Source organism: Toxorhynchites rutilus, chromosome 2 (genome assembly GCF_029784135.1).
Source record: "Toxorhynchites rutilus septentrionalis strain SRP chromosome 2, ASM2978413v1, whole genome shotgun sequence".
NCBI classification, from domain to species: Eukaryota; Metazoa; Arthropoda; class Insecta; order Diptera; family Culicidae; genus Toxorhynchites; species Toxorhynchites rutilus.
Genome location: NC_073745.1, coordinates 25,429,599 through 25,454,568, shown reverse-complemented (window position 1 = coordinate 25,454,568; position 24,970 = coordinate 25,429,599). Strand labels below are relative to the sequence as shown.

Sequence of the window (24,970 nt, the reverse complement as noted above, 5' to 3'; positions counted from 1 at the left end):
ATGGGCAAAACAATAAAACGACAGCGTGCGGAGGAATCCGTTTTGCGATCTGGTTGGGTGGCTTGTCGTAGGACAGCACCTAGAAACTACAAATAAGACACCGCCTGAGTGCGGAGAAGAAGTAGGTGGCCAATTGGACGGCACCGAGAAACTGCCTGAGAGCATCAGTAGATTTCCGCTTTGAAAGAAATAAAACCCCACGATAAGGGTCGAACAGTCAGCTCAAATACGAATCCGATTTGACGGATAGTTAAAACTGCCTGAGAGCAGTAATTGGAACACGGTCGATGTTCGTAGTGGAAACAGCCCTGTGAGGCAAAGAAGCCGAAAGAGGCAACTAAAACGCCGTTTGTTTCCGGTTCAGGATCGCTGTCTGCGTCCTACGGATTGGGTAAGACCGTCATATGGGCGGCACCTTAGAGTTGCCAAAATATTTGAAAATTGAAAATGGCTCACAGCATCGAATATGAGAAACTTTCATCGATTCTCATGGCCCGATCCTCTATTGAACGGCTGAGACTTCTAGAAAAATAATGTCAGATGCCAGATGGAAACTCTACGACAAAAAGTATGAGAGGCACGACAGAACAGAGGATGAACGACCGAGAACAGAGGATGAAATGTGGAGAGCCGAATTAGAAGCTCAAGAGTTTGGTATACTGGACGAACTCGAAGAACGGAGTGACAGATGCACGTCCAGATCATGCGATTTGAACCCGCTAGACTTTTTTTTTGTGGGGTTATGCGAAAGACCGTGTCTATGCCAACTCTCCGCAAACTCTTGCACATTTGAAAGACAACATTCGTGAAGTTATGACCGAGACACCGCCCCATATGTGCCGAAAAGTCATCGAAAATTACCTGTTCCGGATCAAGGTGTGCGAGGAAGCCCTAGGTGGACAATTGAATGATGTTGTATTTCACACATAATGGCATAAACCAAACTTTAATTTGAAATAAAAGTTTCATCGAAATTCGAATTCTAAGTGTGTTTTATTTCAATTTACTTTCGGAATTTAAAGTTGGAAAACCCTGTATGACCAAACGACTCATGGCAGTAATGGAGATTCATGGATGAATTGCTAAATACAGGTCGAACTCGATTATCCGGAGTATTTTTCGGAAATTTTGAATAATTTGTATGATAATTCTATATTGAACAGCCAATATGGGTTTTCTTATTATTCGATTATCCGGAGGATTCGATTATCCGGAGTGAGAAAAATCAATACTCCGGATAATCGAGTCTGACCTGTATTGAGTTATTATTCACGAGCATCGTTTCATTTACAATGCTTTATTTTTATACTGTTTACTTCTTTATTTCCCAAGCTGAATCGCTGATATTTAAAACAAAAAAGAATTTGAATGGCTTGTTTACACTGCAAGAAATACGTTTTGTATGCAAACTGCAGTGAATTTTCAAAAAATGAAAAATTATTTTACTTAATACTGTACTCTTTTTTAGTTCAAACACTGATCACAAAACATAATCGTTCAAATTGATCCTACAGCAAGTACCACTCAAATCAGACCGTTTTCATCATTTGTTGAATCCACCATATGAAATTTCTGCAACGAAACTCAAGTCAAAAATGATCGATAACATTGTGAGAGATGAGTGACAGACGAAACAAACAAAACCCAGAAAAGGTTCAGAAAAGCCCACTACACAAGTCCTCCTATGAACTATGAACATCCCACACACCAAGAACCAATCACACAGATAGAGTATTTTGAAATCATAGAATGATTATTTGTTTTTTTTTCTTGCAATTTATTCATTGTTGGCATAAATCATAGTTCGAAATATGCTCGGCTAGATGAACAATATTAGTCAAGTGATAAATTTTGTAGATTTTCTTCTAAAACACGCTCTCGTTTCATCTCGTAAACTCTACCAAATGAATCCTACATGTATGCTCCGCATATGAAAAAGTTCAGGAGCATAGATCATCAGATCAACTTTTAACTAGAATACTAAAAACATATCCGCCCAAAACAATACATCTCCCAAAATGCACAAAGTCAGCAGCACACAAAAACAAACATTCAACAGCCACAAAACGCGCACCCGCTATGAGAGTGTGGTGATGTGGGTGCGCATGGTAGGTGGTGATCTTCTTACGGCTACAGAAAACCAATGAAACAAAGGACACGAGCAACAGAATCGATTGGAAAAGCACGATTGCGATTCGTGGCGTGGAAGCGCTCGGAAAAGTGCGATCACTGCAATTTTGTTGTTGTGAATGCGTGGATTAGAGTTAGACTGTATAATGACTAGTATGGGTGTGTATGTGTGAATGATAACTTGCCCACAATGTTACAATTGATGGTTGTATTGATTTGTATTGGTGGTAGTGAGTGGTGGGTGATGGGTGTAGTGATCATGATGCGGAGGATATTATTAGGAATTTACACTATCCCACCTTCGCAACCGATGTTTGTCAGTATTTCTGCTGCGGCTGAAACGGATGAAGATGAGGCTGTCGCCGCAGAATTTTGTGATGCTGTTGTGGTGGTGGCGGCGGTTGGGACGACAGCTGTCTGTGGTGTGGCGGCAGATGCTGTTGCTGTTGCAGCTGCAGCTGCTGCTGCTCCAACGGGATTGTTTGCGACTGTTGAAGATGCGATAAGATTATTTGTGGGCGGTTGCGTTCCACTGGCATGAACCCCAGGGGGTGCGGCGAAACAACTGCTAGCGCTAGTGGAGGATAAAGAGGATGGCGATGATGATGAAGGTGACGATGACAATGATGCTGATGATGTCAGTAGTGGTGACGATACAGAGGACGGCGATGATACTGATGATCCAACGCTATTACTATTGGCTAAACTGTTACTACTGCTGATCGTGCTGTTACTGCTCTGATTGCTATTGCTTAGAAACGGTATACGTGATGAGACGGCCGCAGCGGCGACGGCTGCCGCAGCCGAGGTGCTGGATAGTTTCGGCGGAATCTGCGGTTTGTTGGGTGGGATTGGAGGCGGCACACCACGTCCTCCCACCGGTGGAATTATTGTCTTCTTAACGGCAACTGCTGAACCTCCTCCTACTCCGGACAACACCCCGATACCAGCGGCACATCCAGCCGGCGATGACGAGGCTTTTCTGACGGTGGCCATCTGCAGGTCGTTGCGAAGAGCGATCGGTTGATGATTGGTGCGCACACATCCGTTTTCATTCACAATTGGTGGGAGAGATAAGAGATTTGCGGTGTCGAAGTTTATAATGAGATAAATGGAATGATTTCTTTCTTTCGTTTGGTTTTGATAGCATTCGGTATTTTTTTGGTTTGTTTTTTTTTTTGTTTAGAAGGAAGCCTTAATTTACGCTACAGTCCTCGTATTAAGAAACCTTTTTCTAAAGAAGCGGATTATTGTTTGTTTTTTTTATCAATTATTAGTAATTGTTTTTTTGAATGCATTTGGTATTTCGGATCGGCAATTTTTGGTTTGGTTTGTTTCGCGAAAGGTGTTTGAAAATAAAACAGAGAAAACGAAATTAGCTATCACTAGCCGGCTGTTTGGTATTAGGAATGGGGTGGTTACATTCATTTGGTATCTAGATGAGATGTGTATACTACCATCTTAGATGAAGTGGGCTCATATTAACAATGGAGACACGAGTATATCATGGTTAAAATGATGTGAATTGAGAAGAATCGAAACCAGTCGTAACGAACGTTCAATTTAAAGATAGAATATTAGCATTTAATAAGCGAATTAAATTCTTCAAACTTGTATTTAAATTTGAATAATGTCAACATGCATTACAACTGGGTCGCGGAAGGATGATCTTCAATTTGTTTTTATTTCTCCGTCTAGACTAGTCCGGCGTGATGTTACAAAATAAAAATACAGAAACAATAACTGCTACCACCAGGATTGCGGGGGGGGGGGGAAATCTCATAAAACCAGTTCCAAATGGATCCCTCACAAGAACGAAAGAGATGGATTCAATCAGGCTGACCTAACTCTACCCCTAAGCAATAGTAATAATAATGTGAAACGGTATAGTTCTCACACTTGAGCTGTGCCAATTAGAACAGTGCCAGCCGAGGAACCCTGCCTCGATTAAACAAAAACTAGCAAGGTTGAATAAAAAAAAATCAAAAATGAATTTTGTACCGGAAGCAATAATATACGAAACGTAAGCTGGCAAAGTCCCTATCCGAAAAGCTGCTACCTATCACTCTATAGCATTAGGGTATAATATTGGCGCCGTGGAGTTCACGAGTTCAACTTACCTTGCCCGTGGGTGCGTTGACGTAAGTGTCTGTTGCAGGTGCAATCGGTACACTGCTGTTCAAACCGGGGCTGGGTCCAAGCGGGGGCGACGTTATCGACAGCTGTGAAATGGCCGTCTGTCGAATCAGCTGTCCGGGAGATACGGAGCGAGCGATTCCCGTTGCTGTAAGGAGGGTGGAAGAATGCGGTCTCAGTGAGAAAGTCGATTAAGTGCTAAAATTATTATTATTATTATTATTATTTACGGTAAATCACGCAAACATTTTTTTACACACAAGGAAGTGTTGCGACACGTAACATGCAACTTAAGATATAATCAAAACAGGACAAAAGTAATTTTCTTCTATATTTGGTCATCTAATTGTTGTATTCGGTACGAAAATCGTCAGAATATCACTGTGATTTGAATATGATCTCATAGTGGAGGACGCAATGTAGAAAATATATTACCGTATAACACACTGTTTAGAATATTCGTTGAAATATCATCTGCCATTTTTTTTTTTGTCGTGAGATCTATATGTTATTTTTAGTAAAAATGTGAAATATGCATCTTATTAACTGCAAGGTTATTGTTCATCCAATTGGAATGCTTCGGACCTAGACAATATATGGTGGACTGTATTTGGGATGTTTGGTTGTGGAATAATAGGCACAGTTATTTTTCACTACTTTTTCTATATATTTTCACATATGATTGACTTCAATAGGCAAAACTGGAAGTTTGATGGTGGGAAAGCGATAACTTGTACCTCCACTGCAGACATCCATAACGCGAGATCAATTACCAGATCCAGGATGAACTGCTACTGCTACAAATTTCCACTGCAGTAGCGGAAGATTTTTATCTTGTAGAAACATCATCATCTCTGGTTGTATATTTCCAGAAATGGTCCAATTTTTCTCACGAAGTTTCAAAAATGTTGGCGCATCAGTTGAATGTGATGCCAACATGTGAGGTTGACTTTTCCCTTTGCATATGACGATTCTGGTACAGCAGTTAACTATCTTCCTATCAGAAAATGGGTTGCTAATGGGTTAACCCATTAGTGCCCAGCGTATGAAATTTAATACGCAAAAATGCCCGTTTTTGAAAAACTGTTTTTGATGAAACTAAAGTGTTAAGCGCATTTTAAATGATACTACATGACAATTTAAGAGTGTTTTATTGTATCAGTGTCATTTTATCTGTCATTTTTGTTGTTTTGTTGTGTATTGAAGCTTGCAAAGTTCGAGTTAAATGGAGTCGCAAAAGTAAACATAAATTTATCAAAGTTTTACCTCTTAAAGGATTCTAAATTGCTCAAATCTGTGACACAATACTACTAGACGAGTGTAAAAAATGATATCTAGCAAAAAATCCGAAGAAAATTATGAAACCGCAAAAAAATCTATGTTTACTTTTGAGCGTATGAAATTTTCAACGCTGTGCAACTACGGTATAATTTTTTTCTCAGTAGGATATATCAGCTTCCCGATAATCCGGAGGAGCTGTACAATTATCTGATTAATTTGGACGAAGACGATTTCGAAAATCTAGTGTCAACAAATGATATTGACTTTGTCATCGTGCCCCCAAGCGGTGGAGACAGCGATGTGGATGCTGGAGATAGTGACTCGGAGGACGGCCCTTCCGGTTTTGGCAAACAAGTGAATGACGAGAACAACATTGAACGAGGCCAATCACAAGAATGCTCCTCGGGCAGCAGCAAGAAGCGGAGCGCCAGGCACTGAGAAAAAATTACCTTAAATTCGGATGAGTGACATAAATCCAGCGAGAATCGAGTTCATGCAGGTCAAGCCTAAACACTCGAAGGCATCAGAAGTTAGGTTTAACGGAATAAATCATTTCATCAATACGAATCACACAGCTACCCATCGAAGGTGTGCGTATTGCAACCGATGTACGACGTATATTTAATATAATCTGCACGAAAAGTCAAAGTTGCTTGAAAAATTTTAATTACACAATATTTTCATTATTTTTAAGTACACCCAGATTTTTATGCGGTTTTTTTACTATGTTTATTTTACGCTGATTTTCCAATCAACGCGTTGCTTTGCTTTATCATCTTGGCTCGGGAAACACACCTCTTTCGGTCCCAGATTCGAAGCTAGCTGCTGGAATTTTGTTAGGTAACAATTACGGCTAGCCCCATTCCTCCTATGTAATTTTAAGTAACGCAACCTCGACCCCCTCCAGCTCTCACGTTACGTAACTTGAGCAACGACGCCTTTTTAAATTAGAATGTTTTTAGCCTTCCACCCACAGTAAAGTGTTATCATAAATGGAATTTATACGGCCAAGAAATTTGCACTGGAGACCCGACTAAAGGGTGGATCCCTGTCTGGAAGGTCGACAAAAAATTAATTTTCATGATTTTTTTTCGAATGTTAAGGATAAAGTGAAGCGTTAGGTTATTTTTGGTTATTGTTTAACCCTTTAACGGGCCGTGAGAACTAGGCATGTAATCAACGCAAACTCCAATACAACGACATGTTTAGATGCTAAAATACACAAAATATTTGTTTTTCAATACATAAAATACCAACACCTGCCACCTGCCCGAATGTTGGTGGCAATATAGTTGCCACCTGCCCGGATAGCGTAAAATGTTGGTGGTAATATAGATGCTACCTGCCCGGATAGCGGAAAACACTTGATGGTAAAAATGTTGCATTCAATATGGAATGTATATGGAAGAGATGAAACAATATTTATATAACTCACAATTTGATGATGTCATGAGCCAAAACGCTCATGAAATCTCGTAACTGATTGTTTTTTTAATAGATGAAAATTGTATCGTGACTTACTTCCATCATTTTAGTAGCAAAAACGTCCAAAGAACGGTCTTACTTTTAGTCCTCGGAAATAGCAGAGTTTCCAATGAAACATTGCTTAATTGTAAACAAATTAAGCCCTACAAATGAAACACAAATTTCTGCATAACTCGAGAATGAATCAAGTAAATGAAACCAAATTTGGCATGTGGAGGTTTTAGAGTGCAAAAAATGTTTCTATGGTGGTTAGACACTCCACCCCCCTCTCTAAGGGGGAGCTGCCATACAAATCAAACACAAATTTCTACATTACTCGACAATTAATCAAGCAAATGGAACCGAATTCGGCATAAGGTGGTTTTAGGGTGCAATAAATGTTTCTATGGTGGTTAGATACTCCTGGACACTTCTTCCCCCTTTCTAAGGGGAGAAGAGGGGAGGGATCTGTCTTTTTTCTATGATATTTTCTCTATCAAACTTTTATTCCATGTAACGGAGAAACATGTTATTTGCAAGTGTTTGAAAAATATTGAACGAGAAATCGTCAAATTGTTAACGTTTTTCACTATATTCACTGTTCATTTGTTATACTAAAAATTTTTTGGATAAATTTCCTTTAGTTTTTTGAATGTTTCGCACCTGAGCACAACAATTAAGTCTTATAAATGAAGATAGTTATTGTATTCTACACTATATACTTCAATACAACCGACTTCTTACACAGCTCTGGAAACTCAGAAAAATGGAGTGGTTCTATAGTCATGAAACGCAGTGTATTACAGGGACATGTGGATACTGGCATTTGGTTCTCGCTGCTTTTCGACGGTTTATCGTTGGTGAGCTGGTTTCTCACCGTTATTTTTTCGTTTTTGGTAGTCTCGGAATTTCGCATCGGAATAATATCTTCATGCAAATACGTATGTCATTTTTTTTGCGTTCGCAACACTTTTTCGATAGCGTGTTCAGTTTGTTGCACTGATAGGATACTGCAGCATGCGTTCGTTGGTTATTGATTTTGTGTCCTTGCTCACTAAATTAAATTGTACTATTCATACTAATCTTTACTTTAGTTTCATGTGCATGGCACTCTAGGATTCGCGGGTATGTCGTTGTCGGAATGACATTCTATCAACTTATTTGTAGCGCTTGTAGCTACAATCTTAGAACTATTCATTCTTAACGAAGTATTACTCATGTCTTCCTATAAGCACTTTGTAAATATGATGCTAAATAGCACCACCTAGCCGCGTCAATAAAACGTCTATCAATAGTTTTATTTAAAAATCAAGCAAACACTCTCACGAACACAAACAGCAACACACAAAATTCATATCTACTAATTCTACAGGAAGTATCATATTTAAGTAGCTATGTTAAGCGGTTAGTAGTTTAACATCACTGTTTTAGTAAGCTGCGACAGGGAAGCGATATTTACATACATTATACCAAACATACACAAACAGCGTCAGAGAGGGCAAACAAAATCCAAAACAAACAAAAAATGTGCACAAGAGCGACAGTGTGGTTTAGTGGTTCAAATTACTTGGTCCGGAAACGGGCACGCTAGACACGGTAGCGGTTGGCTGGACCACCTTGGTGGCCACACTACTAATCATTGCGCTGGGTGGCAAAATCCCAACACCAGTGGCGGTGACGGCAGCGGCAGCGGCAGCAGCGGATCCAGCAGTGGCGGCAGCAGCAACAGCAGCAGAAGAAGCACCAGAAGCAGATGCCACAGAGCCAACTGCAGCGGAAGCGGAAGAGCAGGCCGATGCCACGCTGTCTACTTCTGCCCATTGTGAAGGGAGGTATGATATGGTGGTTTATTTTGGTTTATCGAACATAATTGGTTAGCGGTTTTGTAGTGGAAGAAGAAAAATTTCGGAAACATGGAAAGAAGAAAAAAACAAATATTTGCAATAGATAGGATGAGGAGAGACAGAGGTTTTAATGAACAAAACTTTGAATGTGTTTATTATTTGCTATTCTAATTGTAACCCTAATTCCCATTGAAATAGAGTTAAAAAAGGTGGAAAATGCTTTGAAACCCGAGTTATCTGTGATACAAATTTAGCAACGGTACTGACACCGGATGAAATAAATAATAACCTAAGCCATATTGAAAAAAAAACTAACTGTGAGTACCCGAAGTGCTTGATTGGGTTTTGTGTTTAGTTTCGATTCCGAAACTCACCTGGAGCGGCGCCTCCGATCGATGGTCTTGATGGCATCAAACCGCCCGGTTTGGTAGGAAGCTGAGGAGCAACAATCGGATGTCGAATACCCGTCTGCTTCCTCAAAAGTTCGATTTCCAGCTTGAGCTGCTGAATTTCCAGTTCCTGCTCTTTGATTCTAGCAATTTAATAAAACAACATGAGATTCTCCTAGATTGATTATATAGATGCTCACAAACATACCTCTTTTCCTCTTTGGCCAAACTCTGGTGCAACACTTTCCTTTCGATATCAAACTGTTGAGTCTGCGCTTCCAATTCGGCCTCCATTCGGAGTGACTTTTTGCTTTCCTCCTCCAATCCTTCCGCAATCGTATCCACCCGTAGCTTCTCTTCGGAAAGAATTTGTGCCAAGTCTTCGCTTCGCTTGCGCTCCTCTATATATTTGATGATAATTTTCTTCCTTTCCGCCAACAGCAGAAGAACAATTTGCTTCTGACGATTCTTTTCCGCCTCGAACTGCTCCTGAACCTTCTTCAGCTCAAGCTCCAAAACTTTGTGCTGTTCTTTTTCATGCTCCAGCTCCTGTTTCAGCCGAGATCGTTCGATCTCCAGCCCGTAGGTAATATCGTCTCCCTGAGCGGTGGTGTGCTCATGCTTCCGTCGCTCATCCTCGAGCTCCTGGACCACCTTTTTGTAACGCTCTTCCGCGTCCTTAAGCACCTCGACCATCTTGGCTTGAGTCTGCCGCTGTTGCATCACCAGCGCCGCAAGCGAATCCATCTGCTCCCTAACTCCTACCCGTTGGTCGTTGAGTAGTCGCATCTCGTGCTCGGAATATGCCGCCTGGATAGACGACTGTCGGCTGGCGATGTTCCCGCTCGAGGCGAGATTGTCCCGATAAAGGGCAGCATGCGGGTCGTTAAGATTGGTTGATTTGCTGTACCGAGTTGTGTTGAGCAATTGTTTTATCTTTTCGGTTTTCAGCACAGCTATCACAACGTCACGCGCCTGAAGTTCACCCTCCAGATAGCTCAGCAGTTTGAGCAGATCGGTTTTGCTGAAGTCCATTTTTGGGTTGCGCTAGAATGAAGAGAATTATAAGCAATCGTATGTCGAATATTCTATATTCTTCAATTTATCATTTATAAAACATAGATTTTCCCACGTACGTATAACTCATCATCACGAGAGAACGATTATCTACCCACAATTAGAATGATAGAATAGTTCGAAGTATATTTAAAATGAATAGGAAAATTCGAAAAAAAATCAGCTTTACATATGTATGTTTCACAGGGAAAATCCTCTATTAGTCCAATTTTACAGATCTGAACGATAACATTTTTTACCAACCAAAATATTCTCTACAAATAATTCATATGACAGAACAACGTTTGCCGAGTCAGCTAGTTCATCATATTTACTCATGAACTCTTGAGATTGACCTAACAAACAAACAAGCAACAAGTTGCGCCCTATCCCAGTTGTCGACACTATCGTGCGGAAAATGGTATCTCTTGGTATTTTTGTTGTAGAATCTTATGTTTCTGAACAACACTGAAAATTATTCTGATCTGCGCTATGCGATATTCACAGAATTGGTACAGTATATTACTCAAAGATGTTATCAAGTCTAGCCCCTAAAAATATGCGTTCAGAGAGATTTCAACACATTTAGCCGCCGCAACCCAAACCAGGCAAACTTTATCCGGTTCATGAGGATTGGAGGCAGGAAATACCCAGAGGCGACGCGTGACCAACTGAGCTACCTGTTCAATTTCATTTGCAACATTAAAACAACAGTATTGCGATGACAGATTTTAACATTTTCATTTCTCAACATTTATCTATACAGTAAAACCAGCGATTCACATGCGTCGATACGGTCAAAGATGTTTTTTTGCGTCAACGTGTGTGGCACCCATACATCGAGATTCTTTGTGAATCCAAGCTTCTTCAAATGGTTAATAACGGTTTGATGACTTATCCCCAGCTCATGGCCGATGCTACAGCTGCTACTATGCCGGTCTTTCTCGGCTAATTCAGCGATTTTGTCGCAATTTTCGACGACAGGCCTTTCGGAGCGCTGCGCATCTTCGACGACCTCTACACCAGAAAGAAAACTTTGAAACCATCGTTGTGCGGTGGAAATGGAAACTGTATCGGGTCCATAAACTGCAGAAATTTTATTGGCAGCTTGAGATGCATTTTTGTCTTTGTCATAGTAGTACTGTAAAATATGTCGGATTTTCTCTTTATTTTGCTCCATATTTGCGACACTATAACTCACGAACGACTTAACCAAACAAAACACTGTCAAGGACTATATTATAGCGCGCAAAAATACCTTTCCAACAAGCTATAGTATGTATAGTCATTGTATTCGATACAATGAATACAACTAGAACTACGCGCTTACAACGACACCTCGCGGAAATACCGCAGGACTTTTTTGACAGCATATATATATATATATATATATATATATATATATATATATATATATATATATATATATATATATATATATATATATATATATATATATATATATATATATATATATATATATATATATATATATATATATATATATATATATATATATATATATATATATATATATATATATATATATATATATGTATATATATATATATATATAGAGAGAGAGAGAGAGAGAGAGAGAGAGAGAAGGTGTACTTGCATATGAAGTAAAATTATGAGCGTAACATGAGCAAATTTATAACACAAGTGAATTAGGGCTCTTTTGTTATCAACAAGTTCTTCCGTACAGTAACTCGATATTGCTAATTCCTCAATATTTTCCTTCGTTGATCGTATTGATTGGATGTAATACCTTTCCGTTTACTATTTTTGAAAGCATAGTGTTGGTATCGCTACATCGACAGACAGGCATTACGCCCTTTATACAACCAGCCTGCGCTGACCACACCCGATGATCTGACAGGGGATTGTTGATTATTCAACAAAGCCAGGAAAAAACAAAAGAAGTTGAACAATTCACAAAGGTCCGTTTTGTTAAAAGAAAACCACCAGCAGAGTGATCATTACAATTTATTGAATTATATACTAATTTGTGCTTAAATATAATAATATTACTTAAATTAATCATAATAAGCTATAGGTATAGAATGTAGTTAAAATATTAAATGAAAAATCCTAATAGTAATTATGTTTCAGCTGAATCCTAAATTTTGTTAGATAAAACACAGGAAAACACTATTTCTAGGGAACATTCGCGATAAAGTAACAAAAATATTATGATACTAAATATTAAAACTATTTACACTTTCTGTCACTATTGAAGGATCTACAAAAAAAAACTAAGTTGTACTAAATTTGGTTGTACGATAGCTAGAAGAGCCATTAACAGTATGTACTGCTGAAATTAATCTATGTTTAAGACTAAATTTGTTTCCTTGTAGGAATTTTGTAATCTCTTCTAAATAAAGCGATTTACGGAATCTTCGCGTTACTACTATCGAACAGCCGTGGCAGTGTTCCGGGCTTTGCAATATAATTTTCTTAACCAATGTTCAAGTTGCTAAAACTTACATTATAGACCCATTAAACGTAAAAATAATAATTGTATTGATATCAACACAATTTTATTTTATTGATATTCATGACATGAAACGCTGACTCAGGAATAACATTGTATCGAGTGGTTTTTATATCTGTTTCAATGTTGTTGTCTGGCATCAGTGTCGAAAAAATTAAAATGTTTCCACCAATACAAACAAAACCATTGCGGAAAATTGAAAAATGAAAAGTTTACTTTCAGAGCACTAGCTCGAGTTTTACGACGTTTTCCACTATACATTGCGACGGCAGATTAAAATTTGATATTTGTTGAGTAATCGATTAGATATTGGTTAATATTACTTGATGGGAAGTGTGCGCAAACGATCATTTTCTTCACACTGTTTCGCAAAATTATTGATTTTCGGGCGAGCGGCGAGGGAAGGAGATGAAAGAAATGAGTGCCATTGTGGCTAGCTTCCACCTTTATCTTAAGGCTGTGTTGCGCGTGGATTGGGGTGAAGTCAAATGTAACTATCAGATTATATTCTTCACGGTGGGTTTGAGTTCCACCGAAATAGAAAATAAAATAAGGATATTCGGGGTTATATGGAAATCACAAAAAAAAAACCTTCGATAATTCCTCATCCATGTTACAAATGTGAAATAATATACATTTTATTCTGAGATTGTCTAGCTGTCCTATGAACAGTTTGAACAGGCGGATGAGGCGCCTCTTTGTATTGTTTTTTTTTTAGTGTTGAGGCTTGCAAAGCCTGCGACCCATTATCTCGTAGCCACCAGGGATAGGCCTATGGCTTGAACTCTTTGCAACATTTTTTCAAGAAGTTTATATTGTAACAGCTGAGGAGGACCGAGATCGTGATTTCTTTGCATTTCTTCCAGAATTTCCATGTGATGTTGGAGTCAGAAAACTAACTTACATTGAAATTTTTGACGCATTACATAAGCTCGATGTCTCGAAAGGGCCAGGTCCTGACGGAATTCCACCGGTTTTTATAAAAATTTTGGCATCTGAATTAACTCATCCACTTTTATGGCTTTTCAATACGTCATTGGAATCAGAAAGGTTCCCAAAAATATGGAAAAACTCTTTTCTTGTACCAATATTCAAATCCGGTAATAGATCCGATGTAAGAAATTATCGTGGAGTAGCAATTATTTCTTGCATTCCAAAACTCTTTGAAGCCATAATAAACCAAAAACTTTTTCAACAACTAAAGACATGAATTACGAATAAGCAACACGGTTTTTTCAAAGGACGATCAACAACAACAAATTTTTGTTCATTTTATTTGTTAATGACGTTTGCGTTTTTCTTAACAGTGTTAAGGCACTTATCTACGCAGATGATATGAAACTGTATATGGAAATAAAGAATGAAGAAGACTCTCAAACATTCAAAAATGAAGTTGACATAGTTTATAATTGGTGCAATAAGAGTTTATTACAGCTCAATGTTAGGAAATGCACTTTGATTACTTTTACAAGAAGAAGAGCACCATTGAACAATGGTGTTATACTGGGTAATCAACCCATCAGTAGATGTCAACGAGTAAGAGATTTAGGTGTGATCTTAGATTCGAAACTAACCTTCGTGGATCATTATAATACAATCATCCAAAGAGCAAATAATATGTTGAGCTTCATCAAACGCTTTAGTTACCATTTCCACGATCCGTACACAATAAAAACATTGTATATTACTTACGTCAGATCAATTCTCGAATACTGTAGTATTGTATGATCCCCCTACATAACTTCACACGAAGACAGAATTGAATCTGTACAAAAACAATTTTTGTTATTTGCACTTCGTAAACTAGGCTGGTCTTCATATCATCTACCTCCATATGAAGCACGCTGTATGCTAATCAATATTAAAAGCCTAAAAGAACGTCGGAACTCTGCCATGATTCTATTTATTATTGATATTATATCACAACGAGTGGACTCAGAAGAAATATTAGGAAACCTGAATTTTTACGCACCGATTAGAAACCTGAGAAACCCTAACATTTTTTACATAGATTATCGAAGAACGAATTATGCCAAATATAGTCCTATTAATCGTATGATGAGCCTCTGTAACGAACACAGTGAAACAATTGATGTAACCATGTCAAGATCAATGCTCAAAGACTATCTGAATAGCATAAGATATCGTTAAATTTCACTGTAATATTTGGGCAGCATATTTAGTCTACGCTGGTTTGACGAAATAAATAAATAAAAAAAAATTGATTCTGTAACTTGTTAAAATCGTCTTTTAAATTAAACGAATAAATTATCCAGCCAGCTCTCTTTAGATTTTTAGTTTTAAGTAAGTAGTTTTAAGTAGTATTAAGAATGTATCGGTCTACAATTTAGATTGACGACAATAAAATGAACTCGCTCAGAAGAGCTGCTTCTAGATTTTGTTTTTTTTTTGTAGAAACTGGCAATGCCAGTGTAATTAAACCCGAAGTTCTCATTCTGGTATATTTTTCTGTAGGAGCCTTGAACTACTGCGACCATTAGTTGGATCTATAGTTATGCACTCCAGATTGCTTTATGGTCGGGGTTCTGCCAAAACGAACTAAGCGCCATTTTTTTTTTCAAAATTGAGTTACTTACACCACTGGATGCAGAAAACAATAATCTATCAACTGTAAAATGACCATGTCATTCGGACAATTGACAACAGCTCCAAAACAAAATTTATGTGTAGCAGACTGTAAAAAAAAATCAAATTGCACTATACCAAAGTGGACCATGAACCAACAATATCGCATCGGACGATAGTGATCGTATTCTCCAAGAAGGCAGGTACGGATCTTCAACAGATTTTTTGTTTCGGAAAGCTCCTAGAATTAGATGTCGTCGGGATTTGGTAAGTAAGACAGCCAAAGGGCTGCCATGAAGTGTAGAAGCGTGTTAATAGGCTGGTCTGCATTTTTCAAAATAGCGTTCAACCACAACGAACCAAGTGTGATGCATTCTTAAATCAATTTATTTTCATTCATTAAGATATTATTTTGTCAAAAACAGCAAAAGTGAGTCAATATACAGTGACTCAAATCCGTAATCGTACTCCACCATGCAGATCTCTTTTCCCTTATTTTGAAAGTCGAAAAGAAGCTTTCGGAACATTCTATTTAAATAAAGTGTCATATGAGAGTTAAAAGGTTTGCTATCTGTTTTCAGAATAATGGTTTTCATATCTCTAAAAATGGATCTGCAAGTCTCTCAATTTTCTTGCGAGTACCCGAATTCTTTCGGAAATATTGAGAGCCCGCAATTTCAACATCGTAGCGCTGCAGGAGGTGTGCTGGAAAGGTTCGATGGTGCGATCGTTCCATGGTGGGTATACCATTTATCAGAGCTGCGGCAACACACATGAGCTGGGTACAGCTTTCATCGTGGTGGGGGAGATGCAAAAACGGGTGACAGATTGAGAATGAGAGGCCACTTCTTCAATATCAGCATTATCAACGTCCACAACCCCCATCTAGCTAGCACCGATGACGGTAAAGAAGAATTCTACGCGCAGCTAGAGCGTGAATACGATCGCTGCCCAAAACACGACATCAAAATCGTCATCGGTGATTTGAACGCTCAGATCGGCCAAGAGGAGGAGTTCAGACCGGTAATTGGTAGGTTCAGCGGCCATCAGCGAACCAACGAAAACGGCCTAAGACTTATCGACTTCGCTGCCTCCAAGAACATGGCCATACGTAGCACCTTCTTCCAACACAGCCTCCAATACCGTTACACCTGGATATCACCACAGCAAACAGAAACACAAATTGACCACGTTTTGATCGACGGTCGGCACTTCTCAGATATCATCGACGTCAGAACCTATCGTGGCGCTAACATCGATTCAGACCACTACCTGGTGATGGTCAAACTGCGTTCTAAACTTTCAGTAGTCAATAACATAAGACACAAGCGCTCACAACGGTATCACCTACGACGACTACAGGAGCCGAACCTTGCTGCAACATACACGCAGCGTCTTGAAGCTGCGTTACCGGGGGTAGACGAACTGGATGCTGTTCCCCTCGATGAATGCTGGAACACCTTAAAAGCAGCAATTAGCAGCACAGCAGAGACCGTCATCGGGTATGAACAACGAGGACAACGGAACGAATGGTTTGACGACGAGTGCCGAGCGCTCCTGAACGAGAAGGATGCAGCACGCGCAGCCATGCTGCAACGAGCGACTCGACAAAACGTGGAACGATACAAACTGAAGCGAAGGCAGCACACATCTTTTTCGGGAAAAAAGTGCCGCCTGGAAGAGAAATAGTGTGAGGAGATGGAGCTGCTTTATTGTTCTCGAGAATCGCGGAAGTTCTTCAAGAAACTGAACGCCTCGCACAAAGGCTTTGTGCCGCGGGTCGAAAGGAAGGAGGAATCTTGACGAAGAAACGCGAGGTAATCGAAAGGTGGAGGCAGCACTACGATGAACACCTGAACAGCGCACAGACAGGAGACCGAGACGGCGTTGAGGAGGACTACACCGGAGCAATGAACAACGACGACGTACCACCCCCGACGATGGGAAGTTAAGGAGGCCATTAATCAGCTCAAGAACCACAAAGCAGCTGGTAAGGATGGCCTCGTAGCGGAGCTCTTCAAGGGAGGTCCGAGAAAACTTGTAGAGTGTATGCACCGGTTGATAGTCAGGACCTGGGACACAGAACAGCTACCGGAGAAGTGGAAGAACGGGGTAATCTACCCCATCTATGAAAAAGGCGACAAGTTGGATTGTGGGAACTACCGTGCCATAACAATCCTGAATGGTGCCTACAAAATTTTGTCTCAGATCCTCTTACGCCGTCTATCGCCAATAGTAAGTAGATTTGTGGGAAGTTATCAAGCCGGATTCATGCCCGGTTGCTCGACGACGGACCAGATTTTTACACTGCGTCAGATCCTCCAAAAGTGCCGCGAGCATCAGGTCCCTACACACCACATCTTCGTCGACTTCAAGGCCGCATATGATACAATCGACCGACGACAGCTATGGAGGATCATGGACGAACACGGCTTTCCCCGAAAGCTGACAAAACTGATTCAGGCAACGATGATCGGTGTGCGGTGCAGTGTGCGGATCTCAGGTGAGCTGTCGGAATCATTTGAGACTCACAGGGGACTTCGACAAGGCGATGGACTCTTCTGTCTGCTCTTCAACGTGGTGCTGGAAGGTGTTATGCGGAGAGCGGGCTTCAACATGCGGGGCACGATTTTCAACAAGTCTAGTCAGTTTATCTGCTCCGCCGACGACGTGGACATAATCGGAAGAACACATGCGACGGTAGCCGACTTGTATACCCGACTGAAACACGAAGCAGGGCTGATTGGGCTTGGGATCAATGCGTCTAAGACTAAATACATGCTAGCTGGAGAGACTGATCGCAACAGAGTTCTTCTTGGTAGTTGTGTTGTGATCGACGGCGACGAGCTCGAGGTGGTAGAGGAATTTGTCTACCTTGGCTCGTTGATAACAACTGACAACAACAACAGCCGTGAAATTCGAAGACGCATTGTCAATGGAAGTCGTGCCTACTATGGGCTCCGCAAATCCTTGAGGTCCAACAAACTCAGACCCCGTACGAAGTGTACCATGTACAAATCCCTAATTCGACCGGTTGTTCTCTATGGGCACGAAGCATGGACGATGCTTGAAGAGGGCTCACAAGCGCTCGGAGTTTTCGAACGCCGAGTGCTCAGAACAATATACGGTGGTGTACAGGAAAACGGAGTATGGAGAAGGAGATTGAACCACGAACTGGCGCAACTCTACAGCGAACCCAACATCCAGAAGGTCGCCAAGGCTGGACGAGTGCGATGGGCAGGGCATGCTGCAAGATTGCCGGACAGCAGTCCTGCAAAGATGGTGTTCACATCTAATCCGGTAGGAACAAGAAGGAGAGGAGCCCAGCGAGCGAGGTGGTTGGACCAGGTGGAGCAGGACTTGGCAGGAATCGGTGCAGCCGGGAGTTGGAAAACTGCAGCCATGGACTGGGTTTATTGGAGAAGAGTAGTGAATCAGATCTAATCTCAATGGGACTATGACTCTACAGTAAATAAATAAATAGAAGTAAACATTCTGATCCAATACACCATCGATGAAAACCAAACCAAACACCAACACCAAAAAGACGGGTGGGTAATGTCGGGGAAATAACCGGAGTGACGTAGGACTATACAAAGGGGACAGCTTTTGTTAAATATATATTTTAAATATATTGTTTTATTTTCTTCTCCCACGTGAATACTTACCTATCTACCTGAAAAATGGATTAGTTTACTGTTTACTCTTTATGAATATGTTGATGGTTCTGAAAAGAACCTTTGGTGTTGTGTTTTTGTTATCACTCGATATTCCCATCTTGTTCGGTTAAACCTTCCTGTTTAGCTATTGCGTTTGCCACTCGCCACAGCTTTCACAGTTGGAAAATTTCTTCCCATCCAGCTTGTGACATGTTGTTCAGTAAATTACATTTAATGCGACGTGCCGGAGAAACACTTTGCCACTTACTGAAACTAATTGTTGCCTTGATCAGCGCCGAACCGAAGCTGCTCTGTTCTTGATGCGGGTTTTCTGATTGTCGTGAGCAGCTTTGCAAGCCAACTCGAGCACTCCGACGGCCGAAACTCTATAATCCCTGTTAGGTATGCTGGTGCTCCGGCACCAATCCGTTCGGCCTAGTTACCCTTGCGGAGCAATCAGTGAATGCGACCAACAGGGAACTGGAGACCTGCACGGTTCGAGTGAGACTTTGCCTTACCCTTAACTTGTCCTCCTTTGTTACGTCCACGATGCCGATGCCGTACAACCACACGGGTTTACGGTTTGAAAGAAAATAAGATATTTTTTTGGGGTCCGCGTGTTTTATACTCTAGCGGTACACACTCACAGGATAGAGACAAATCGGCAGACTCAGCCAGAGGGGCGAGTCCAACGAGACGAACGAATGAGCGTTAAAAGGGAGCGATGGCAAAAAAATACATTCATTACGATTTGTTCGCTCGTTGGATTCACATTCAGGCTAAAAAGGGTCCTTTTCAGGATCACAAAATTATCTTCAATCTAAAGAGTTTATTGTTTTGTTATCACTAGATATCCCCATCTTGTTCGGCTAAACCTTCCTGTTTAGCGATTGCATTTGCCACTCGCCACAGCTTCCACAGTTGGAAAATTTCTTCCCATCCAGCGTGTGACATATTTTACAGTAAATTACATTCAATGGCACGTCGCATTACAACCACTCAGTATCGGATTGGAGGTAATTTTAACCTGTAATTGAACATTTGCGATGACAGTGGTACAGTGTCGACTTTCAATGTGGGGTCATAATTTGGACCCCGAACTCTATGTTTACAAAAATGTCCAACTAAATATGTCGCATTACATGTCCGTCCAATTAGCTAAATGTTGAGATAAGTGTAAATTACTGTACTTTCAATCTAGAAGCAATTTAAGAATTGGTGAAAATTAATAAGCTCAGAACAACTGCCAAATTCACATACTCATCATATCCTGGCAAACAAATTATGAAAAATTCAATTTGTGTTTTATTATTATTTTGGATATTGTTTTAGAAAGCATTGAACTGTATTTCCTAAACTCTTTTTTGGAAGGTTTAATAGCCCTGAAAAGCGCCTTGTTTTATGGAATGGTTCCAATTTAGAAAACTTAGTACTCGTGGTTTTGAAAAAAAACCATTTCGAACGCCCTCGATGCCGCCTTGTTTGTATAAAGAACAAACTTTTTTCTTCTGCTACCTGATGCCGTTTTGCGATTGCGTTTGCCACTCGCCACTCGCTGCAACTGCCTGTTGTCTTGATGTCCACCGAACCGAATGTGGTCTGTTCCGAATGCGTGTTTTCTTATCGTCGCGAGCAGCTTTGCCAGCTAACTCGATCACTTCGGCGGTCGAAACTATATAACGCCGTCTAGGTGGACTGGTGCACTGGTACTAACGCGCTCGGCCTAGCTACCCTTGCGGGGAACTCCAGATCAACACGGTTCGAGTGGGATTTTGCCTTTCCCTTCACTTTTCCTCCTTTACCATGTCCAGACATGGCTGCTTGGGTTGGTTTGTTGATGTGTTGTGATGCGAACCGATGTGGTGTACGGTTTGAATGAGAATGATCGTTACGGCAGCGGAGCGGGGATTTTTAAGCTGACTGGCTGGCTCGAGAATTACGCATGTGTGAATCTGCGACCAATGTTTCGTTCATTTTTTTCTTTTTCCTTTCCAATCGTGCTTCATTCTATTTCGCTGCTGCTCTGGTTGCCCGTTTTGGTCGGTACGATTTGAGGAGCACAAAATGGACCAATCAAAAATGGGCACATAGTGCATTTTGACAATGCTTGATATTTAACAATTATTCAATTATTTATCTCAAGAAAAATGAAATGTTATTCGTTATGATAGATGCGTAGATATATTTCCTATCAATAGATGCAAAAACCTTTGCGATCTCTTGAGAAATGCTCGAGTTATAAGCGTTCCAAATCTTGCATTTTTTCCTACTTGTTCAGTGCCTAGATTTCCATTTCACCCCCTATATCTTCCGGTTAGACGTAGTCCTACGTCAAAAAAAAAAACAAACAGCTGGGGAGTAAGTTCTTCTTCTGTTCTTCTTCAAGCCATCTGCATATCACCGTTAGAACTTTGCCGCATCTTTTGCCTTTCAGGTGCAATTTTCTATTTTGCATCATCGCTTTCTGCATATTGCAGCTCCTTCTGTTTCATAACTTTTACTTTGCCTACACATTGCGAGATCGATTCTACGATCCAGATTTCTACGTTGTTTTCCAAGTTCTGTTCTGACTTGTTTGAATAGATTTTCAATTGCATTGCATTGTATTCATATCTTTTTGAATAATTAACCAAACAAATTCCAATACCCTATTTTCCAAGTTATTCCCAACATTACATATCAAAATACCATTTTATATCAATAGGTTTTATCTTCTCTGTATTGAATTTTCCTTGCTAATAATCATAGTATAGCATGTGAGCTGCTGTTTATTGCAATTCTCTTGCTATGACTAATTCATCTGGTGCAATGCACAACCCAACAGACACGATTTTCGTTGCATAATTTTCTATTTTGGGGATTGATATGTCATAAGAAAGGATAAAATTTAATTTATTTAAAATGCTTGAAAATTTGCTTCTGAAATCTTTTTTTTTGCTGTTATGCTGCTGGTATATACAAACAGCAATTGATAGTTTTATGTTCAAATTCAAATGATGTAAATTTCGGAAAACTATTCCACCATATCCCAATAATGAAGCCATAACAATCATTCATTATTTGTTTAATGTAATAAAGTACACTCATTCTGAAAATGCTGAATGTATTCTTTACCAGCATTGCCACAAAAAATATATTATTTTTTTTCTTCAATCAGCAAAGTTCTGTATCAAAATTTACATTTTTCCCGATGTTACAACTAAAATCTATGCAAGTATGTTTTCACTCCGCCCAGTCCTAATCCCAATCGATAAAGTTGTCTCCCCCTTCATTGCTTACTTGCTTGCTGCACTCCCAGCTAGCGAAGAAAACACTCACCTTTAACGTGTCACTGGTCAACTTGATGGCCTGCAAATCCGCCTCCGTAAACTTGGTCGGAGGCTGTTCCGCAGTTTCCCCCAAAGCGCCGTTTTCACTGGTACCTGTTCCGCCGACGCCGCCGCCAGCTTCGGCCAGGCTCATCGCTGCTGGAGTCGTCGTTGCTGATGGTTTTTCCTCCGTAATTTTCACTCCCTTGGATGGCGATGACGACGAGGATGAATGGAGTTTTCGCGTTGAGGTGGATACCAGACGGGGCCTAGCAGTGTTCATTACCGCTCGTAGTCAGGAACACCATCTGGCCACTGAAGACACACACACACACTCACGCTTAATTTGCCCTACCGAGTGAGATCACTTTGTTCTTATCAATAATTTTCAGCCTAATGTGCTTTCCGTTTGCGGTGAGACAGAGAATTGCACAAAAAATAATTCACAATGAGAGCGAGAGACAGCCAGATGAAGGTCGATCGACCGGAGTTTCCGAAAGTGATGTCAGTAATCACGGTGCTTTTCCTTTTTTCCTTTGTTTCACAAATTATCCACCTACAACTTTTAGTCGTACGCAGTTCACTTCACTTTAGCGTAGCGATCAAACTGATTGAATGAATCGAAATGAAAATTATGAAAAATCTTTACGCATACATCACAAGCAAGATTTGTAACCACTTCCTGAAACGGGCTGGAAAAATGAGAAGAGAAGGCAAACTCGCCAACTTTGACAGCTCCTCAGCTTCTCTGTTTTGTTATGATGACGCGTAGACTCCCTCTTTCTCGTATGCTTTCTCTCTCTCACTTACACCAACATAAACAAAACTTGACTCGATAGTAGTGATCCCCGATTTTTGAAATTAATCGTTCATCAGCTAATCGAATAGTTTTCAGTAGTTTGTTATTCGATACGATTAATCGGCCCAAATAATCGATTAATCGTCACACTGAGATAAATAATTAGTTAGATTAATATTTCTCATTTGCTAGAAAGCCATATGGAATCAAAAAAGTGTTCATTCCGCCTGAAAATCAATTATTATCTTTTACTCATTCCTAAAGTCGTAAACGAAGCTCAATTCACGTTGACGGCATTGAGCTTCGTTTACGAACTTAGGGGAGCGTCAAAGATACTGATTTGTTTTCAGGATAAAACTGCAGCGGCCGTACGTTTTTTTCTCTCTGAGTTTGAATCGATTAATCGACGTAAATTATTCGTTCGCTTCGATTATTGATTGTGCAGTATTTGTTCGATTAATAATCGATTTCTGTAGGAAGTATTCGATTAATCGATTAATCGAACGATTATCGGGGATCACTACTCGATAGCATTTCAATCTTTTCCGTTCTTAGAACATCTCTTGGGGGCTTCTGGAATAACAATTTTTTAGGCCCATTCACGGTACGCTGCTCAGCTAATTTTCATCTTCTACTGCTAGCTATCCAACTCCTTTCTCTGAGGGGACCTCACAATTTATACTAAATGACTGTTAGTAACATAAACTATCGTTTGCTTTTGTTACGAGCCGAACCGTCTAACTTCACAAATCTCACTCAGTAACTTTTTTGTCCGTTTTTTTTCTATCCTCTCCTTTCTTCATTCAGAAGACTCAAACCGACAGCCTGAGAGAGTTGAAACCAAGGGGTTGCTAAGATGGCCGCCCATTCGTAACTAGCATAGAAAATCATGAGCATAGAAATCATAACCTAAAATTGAAAATAAAGTGCTTCGTGCGATCGTGTTGCAGTATTTGAATCGCAAAAACCGGAAGGATACCCAAACATCTAAAAACGGAGTCATTGGCTAAACTTCGTCGCAAATGTTGAACATATTTGCATCAATATTGACTCCAAACAATAAACAATGCGTGAGCCCTAGCTTTATGCTGTGTACGCTCAATTTGTATTGGTTGGGATAGGGGTGCCAGGACTCTGGTTGAAACAATACATTCTGCTCTGGACATCTGGTGCACATTTCGTAAGGGCGCATCAATATTTCAATTACGAAATTAAGTTAACATTACATCCTATTTTGTTAGCGGGATGAGCTTTGTTTGAATATTATATCTCTGTTTTTAGAGTATACTCATTTGCTGCAATTCATCATACAATAACAAACGAATTTGTTTTGTATCTCTAACGAATGTTATTTAGAAATCATTTCAGGCCCAACTGAAAAAATTGGCCCACTGACAAGTCATTGAACTTATTTGCTCTGCTCGTTTTTGTCTCTCACGTCTTTGAAATATTTCGTTTGAACCTGTGTAGCCTAGTCGGCCAAAATAAGACTTATCGAATTGTTGCTTTTGGTACATTTCATTTAAGGGGGAATCCCGATCATAGAAATTAAAAAAAAACTAGAAAATGTTGTGTCAAAAAATTTTACCATATTCGGTTCCTTTACAAAGTTACAGTAAGAAAAATGGAGTCGTTCATTACCACGCATCCCAGTATAAGTTAAATCAAAAGGCCGTTTCATCAAAACCTTGCTTTTTAACCAGTGGGCACATTTGTTTCAGGATCTCTGCGACAGCATTGACTGAAATTAGTTTGCAACATGTAAAATTGTATTTTCTATCGCGTAATGGGTTTCAATATAATGGTTTTTTAGATTTTATA

General features: G+C 40.0%; 1 protein-coding gene across 8 annotated transcripts; it reads right to left on the bottom strand.

Annotated features, from left to right (window-relative positions):
* Positions 1 to 1,281: 1,281 nt before the first annotated feature.
* LOC129770922 (CTTNBP2 N-terminal-like protein) lies at positions 1,282 to 23,931 on the bottom strand. Of its 8 annotated transcripts, none has more exons than XM_055774115.1 (8): positions 23,823 to 23,931; positions 22,361 to 22,957; positions 9,453 to 10,291; positions 9,230 to 9,387; positions 8,579 to 8,824; positions 4,251 to 4,414; positions 2,430 to 3,126; positions 1,282 to 1,572 (listed from the first exon to the last, which is right to left on the bottom strand). In XM_055774115.1, exons 2-8 carry the CDS (start codon positions 22,631 to 22,633, stop codon positions 1,544 to 1,546), a joined length of 2,406 nt encoding a protein of 801 aa, XP_055630090.1. In that variant the 5' UTR covers positions 22,634 to 22,957; positions 23,823 to 23,931; the 3' UTR covers positions 1,282 to 1,543. The 8 variants fall into 8 exon arrangements, with proteins under 8 accessions (XP_055630090.1, XP_055630093.1, XP_055630089.1 ...); XM_055774118.1 differs by having other exon boundaries at positions 23,884 to 23,902; XM_055774114.1 differs by having other exon boundaries at positions 22,361 to 23,032; positions 23,823 to 23,886.
* Between the last annotated feature and the right edge of the window lie 1,039 nt (positions 23,932 to 24,970).

What these genes read in the sequence shown, in the direction of transcription:
- LOC129770922 (XM_055774115.1), bottom strand. Translation starts at nt 22,633, where the DNA reads ATGAACACTGCTAGGCCCCGTCTGGTATCCACCTCAACGCGAAAACTC. An exon ending in TCAACGCACCCACGGGCAAG is followed by an intron (nt 3,127 to 4,250) that starts GTAAGTTGAACT and finishes AACGACCTGCAG; the next exon opens with ATGGCCACCGTCAGAAAAGC. An exon ending in GACAAACATCGGTTGCGAAG is followed by an intron (nt 1,573 to 2,429) that starts GTGGGATAGTGT and finishes GTTTCGTTGCAG; the next exon opens with AAATTTCATATGGTGGATTC.